This window comes from Pterocles gutturalis, unplaced genomic scaffold (genome assembly GCF_000699245.1).
Source record: "Pterocles gutturalis isolate BGI_N339 unplaced genomic scaffold, ASM69924v1 scaffold13880, whole genome shotgun sequence".
In the NCBI taxonomy this organism is placed as follows: domain Eukaryota; kingdom Metazoa; phylum Chordata; class Aves; order Pterocliformes; family Pteroclidae; genus Pterocles; species Pterocles gutturalis.
The window spans coordinates 55,226-60,753 of NW_010143609.1; the positions used below are offsets into that span (position 1 = coordinate 55,226).

Genomic DNA, 5,528 nt, shown 5'->3' on the forward strand with positions numbered 1-5,528 from the left:
TTGTTTTCCAAATGCTGGCCACCAGAAGGCTTACAATCCACCTATAAAGTCTGTTAGAAAACAGTTGACACGTCAGCTCAGACCAGTTTATCTATATTATTAAGGGATATGGGAGAAGATGGTCTTTCTGAAAAAGGAGAAAACTGTTGAATCAATGTCAGGAATCATCATAACACTGCAGGACTTGAGATAAAAATGCGAGAGCTAGTAACAGAGGGCTGCAGTGACAAAGTGGGATTTTTGAGTACTGATAACACAAAAGCCCCAATTCTTCATTATAGACTCAGACCATAAAGGCTGAGTCACTCACTCCTTATGCCTGTGCTGTATAACACAACTCAATATCCCCATGCCTAAACTGCACCAGCAGTTGTTTTTCAATGCGACTACTCAACCATAAAGGTGTCTGATAACAAAATGCTCCAAGACCATCTCACTGAACATTACAAAGGTGGAGCATGTGAGCAGGTGCCGCTTTCTAAGAGGCAGCTTCCTCTGGCACACACATCTGCTTAACAGGAGAAAAGCTGGACAGGCTGCAAGTGTTCAGGCTGAGAGCTGCTTTAGCAAGCTGCAGTATTTTCTGCTACTGTACCATATTTGATTGCACCAGCCCTGAAGGATGATGGGTGCTGGAGTTCCATTTTACCAAGTCCTTCTTGCTTTGATGTATATCAACACGGGGAAAGGAGGACATAAAATCTTAAAATCATTCCCGGTACTCCTTCAGGGGTACAGGGCAAAGCTTTCTCCTGCAGCAGCTGAGAACTATTTTTTCTTAGTGTTTTTTCCTCTTAAAGAAAGAAGTAACTAAGATGGCACTTGTCCACTATAAAACAGAGAATATACACTTTGCACTATGAAGGCTGTATTTAAAGAGAGGACAGCTGGAATTCAGAATACTTGTTTGCCATCTTCTGATGTTTAGAAACAAAAGTAGTAATGTGTGCATGGTGAATTTGAAGTCTGGTCTCTGAGAGACACAGTTGCTGCAGCCTGTATGAAACAAGAAACACTGACTGGGAAGACACAATAGAATAGATTGTACCTTTATAAAGTGGAGTTGTAATCCAGTTTGTATGAAAAAAGAGAATGGAAGTTGTGGCCTAAACTCTACTGAGTCACGGCAGCTAACACAATACAGCATAAGTGACATCCCTTTTCTCAAAGAGGCTCGAGGCTCATTGAGTCTGGCAATTCAATTACCCTCTCAACCCAGAAACAACCCCTCCTCCCCTGTCCCTCTTCTGCTTCCCAGCTCAGGTCTAATGGCAGAACAGCTACATTGTACATGGCCTGTAAATATCTAAAAAGCCTCAGGCTTTAGAGAACAAGAATCCCTGACCTTTTATGATTGCTACAGCAGTTTTCCAACAAAACAAACTACATACAATACAGCTCTTAAATACCTGACAAAGTAATTCATTTTCAGTACGCTGCTATCTAAATACTCTTTATTAATAATGAATCATGTTTAAATAAATACCTGTGTGCAGTACTGCTTACACAGAGATGACAAGGAATTTATTGACCTGAATCTCCTCTAAACAAGCAGAAGGGTAACCTGCTGAAGGGACTTTCTCAAATGAGTGATGATTAAAGATTCAGAAGAAGGAGAGGGACTTCAATAAGCATACCCCAATTTCCTGGATTTATTGACTTCAAATACCCACATGTTCTATGCTTCACCTATTTATTTTGTCTAGAAGCTACCAGATGTATTTATAAACTTTTGGACTAAAAAGAAAGTTCATTTACAAGGCAAAAACAGAAAAAAATATTTAACATTTTGAAAAGCATTTTCAATGACATGTAAAACACCCTTGATCACATGAAGTAAATACTTTTATTACAGTAATACAGAAATATTCAACAGGTAGATTGCTGAATGATATCTGAATGATTTCAATAAAAGTTTAGAAAAAATGCATAACAAAGTGAAACATTACTTACTGGTTCCATTAAAAACTTTCAAAGTGATAAGTTAGAAACTTTAGCAAGGTTTTCAAAAGCACACTGTTCTTGTTTTCTATCTGCTCTAAAAGTGTATGGTGCAGGTACCCCAACCACCACAGCTGCAGAAGGAAAGAGGGGAGAGCGACAGTAGTGGGCTCTCAACAGACTCTACCAGGCTCATAACTTCAGGTGAATCCTTCCAACTTTCAGTACCCCTCTCTCAACTTCCACCTTATATTTATTGCTTGCTTGGCAGAAAGCAAGTAATTTCAAAGTGCAGTAGTGTAAAAATAGTAGTACATACCCATACCTAGAAAAAAATCCTATTAATAAAGGAAGTTACTTTTTCTGAAGAACAGAATTTGTTATAATAGAAATATTTTCTAGCAAAGGCACCTGAAATTAATTCATTAGAATGAAAATTCAGCATAGCAGACTGCAGCCATTAAGTCAAAGCTGGGTTCCTTCTATGTACTGTTTATTTCCCTGAGAAGTTGCTTGGTACGTGAATCACAGGAGGCACAGCCATTGACATGGAGGGCACAAACCTGCGGGACTTCCTAGCCTTGTTTCTCAGCCCATGACTTCAGCTATTTGCTAAGCACATCTGGTTGTAGATTTCTCTCACTTCTAGTTTTTTGGGGTTCTTGGGGTTTTTTTGGTTTGGTTTTCTGTTTGTTTGTTTTCAAAGACTGCGTTAGAGCTGTTGCAAAGAAATGCTCCCACAACCGTATTAGATTTCTTCCAATAGGGTAAGGAGAGAAAGTAAAGGGAAAGACCATATGTAAACTCACTCTTGGAACTGGATTTCACAGAAGCAGGGCTGATTTTAGGCATGCAATTTCTCATCCTAACATGTTGGGTAGCAGAAACTGACTACCTGACTTTTTAAAACTTCCTGTATTTCAATGTTTCCTCCTGTCTATGCAATTATCAGGCATCAGGTAACATGAGGTAAAAGCAGTTACCAAAACTGCTTCAGAGTGGATGCAAAAACTGTTCCAGAGTGGATGCAGGAGCTATTGATAGATAGGGATAGGGCCCAAAAAGAAAGGATATAAAAGTACATTTCAGTAATCTAAGATACTTAGGTTTTTCCACAAAGAATGTTAAATCTCCTGAGAGAATAGTAGCATACTGGAGTTCTTTTCTAAAGCAGGATTTCCTGATAAAACAGCAAGTGATCAGGTCAGCTGCTCAGGGCAAAACCAGAGTATTGCCTAGCATCTGCAGCTTCCAAGATGATTTAAAAGAGTTATCATCAAACAGCCCAAACTCTATAGGGTTGATTCACCTCACTGACCATCTGACAGGTTAAGTCTGGCCCTATTAAAACCTGTAAGATTGCACCCATTGGCTTCAGCGGGGCAAAGACTTGAGTTCACACCCTTGAGGCAGTTTTCTAATATTATTCCAGTATATCTTTGCCAAAATACAGCTCTCAAAGCTCTGCAGTCACCCCACCTTGATTTTCTCTGCTCTGTAATGGATTCACAGAATTCAGAATGAATCAGCTGTTAAAGTGACTTACCCTTCTGCCAAGTCACAAAGGGTCATCGTATTTCCGAGGCTATCAGAGTCTAAAAGACCCACCAGATTTTTTCCTTCCAGGATGCTGCTGGTGTTAGTTCCTCTTCTAACATCTGTTGCAGTCTTCAGTCCACCATCCCTGGTTCGCTATTCCCAGCTTTTACGTTTTGGTAATCAGGCCCTTTTCTCAACAACACATCACCCTATCCTAGCCAAAGCAGTAGCATAACTAACCCTTAATAAAAAAAGGACCATCTTCATAAAATGCTTTGATAAAATTTGCTTTAGGTTTCCTAAACAAACTACAGCACAATTATGAGATGGAGACTAGCAGTTTCATTACTGCCTTGTACCTTCTCTGTTCAGTTTTCCTGCTTCATGATGCCTGGAAGAGGTAATAAGCAGCAGTACTCTGCATACTATACTATGGTTGCAAACAGATGCCTACATTCATGAAAATAAATGCAGTGCTGACAGGGTACAGACTATATAAGAAAACTGCCTATAGGTAGATGCTGGGTATAATGCCAATTACTGTAAACCACATGAACACATACTTACATTATAATTGATACATGTATCTTAAAGTCTCCTCTTACTCTAATGTTGCTTGTTAAGGTGCAGAATTTATCGGTGTCTTCTCTGTGCAACACACAGTGTAGTAAAAGCAACGTGGCTGTTAACTCACACATGGCACTGCTGCTGTTACCACCTTCACTCCAGCTTTACCTGCACTGGCCCTTTCAGCTGCATCTAACTGTGAGACATGTTAGAGCACAAAATGCAGCCTGAAAATGTTTGCAGCACCCCCAGTAGATTATGAGTCTAGTTGGGCTCATACAAACAAATAAATCACACGGGAGCTAATGATTCCACAGATGGGAAGTTTCAAAAGGTATGGGACAATCAATATCGAGTCATCTTTAGACTATCCCAGACAGCCTAATTAATCTTGTCACATCCACTTTGCAGTGATCTTTATTTATATTTCTGACTTTTTAAAGTCATTTGTAAATCACAAATCAGAATAATGTTTTTAAGATTTTACTATGATTACAGTATAATAGCCTGCTAAGAAAGGAAAAGGTACAGTACCTCCAAAAAGGGGGTTCAATTTATTCCTATAGTATTTTATTAGAGTCTAAGGGACTGACTGACTACATTTGCATTAACCAGTGCCTCTTACTACAAACTACAAGAAAACATTCCTTGGAGATGACCACCTTCATGCCAAATTTCCACCCAAAGCAAATTTAAACTATAATCACGTCTTAAAAATAAACTCTCTAATGAAATAAAAGGTTTGTAACTGTAATACCTCAGGCAGCAGCAAAGTTAAATAATTAAATTGTAATGTTCAGGTTTTTGAATATCATTATATTTGAAAACCAACAAAACCAAAAATTTCATAGAAAAAGTGACATGAAGAAATAGATTTGCACTATACGCTATCTATATGGGCAGCAAAAAATAGCAGCAAGCAGAAATAGAAAGCAGCAAAAATAATTGTAAATTAGATTACTGTTGAACTTTAATGCATCTGTTGTAAATACTCTTTTTTAAGACTTCACAAAGATAAACCTTGAAATGTGATCTCACTAACAGAACTGCAAGTAACTACTGTTATCTGCTTCCACGTACTACTGCAAGCCTGATTTTACCTTGTTTGCAATACTTGTGATGAATGACTTGATGTCCAGATTAGTTGGGCAACTCTTCTGACAAGGGGCATCTGCACACTTTAAGCATCTACAGGAATAAAAAAAAACACGTCAAGGAGACAAATGCTGCCAATAGCACAAGGTTTTCAAGTTAGCATGGTAGAAGATAAGCCACAAAGGAACAATACAGAGCATATCCATAAGATTTCTATTTAAAACTGCAAAGCTCTACATGATCATTATTGACTTGCATTCAACACTGTTTGGCTACATTCTGTTGACTCCACTTTACAAAGGAAGGCAGTAGGGTGCAGTTACAAACATATAGCTACACATGTTTAAGTATTGGGAAACAACATCTAATTACATAGAAGTAATTTT

The 5,528-nt window shown here is 38.4% G+C and overlaps 1 protein-coding gene across 1 annotated transcript in view; it reads right to left on the reverse strand.

The window, feature by feature from the left end:
• Positions 1–5,235, reverse strand: part of LOC104470032 (dihydropyrimidine dehydrogenase [NADP(+)]-like) — a gene marked incomplete at both ends in the record, with an annotated part of 27,495 nt that extends 22,260 nt beyond the window's left edge. Inside the window, one exon of the mRNA XM_010084805.1 lies at positions 5,148–5,235. Within this exon, the coding sequence (XP_010083107.1) occupies positions 5,148–5,235 (88 nt within the window). The remainder of the gene's footprint in view (positions 1–5,147) is intronic.
• Positions 5,236–5,528: the final 293 nt, after the last annotated feature.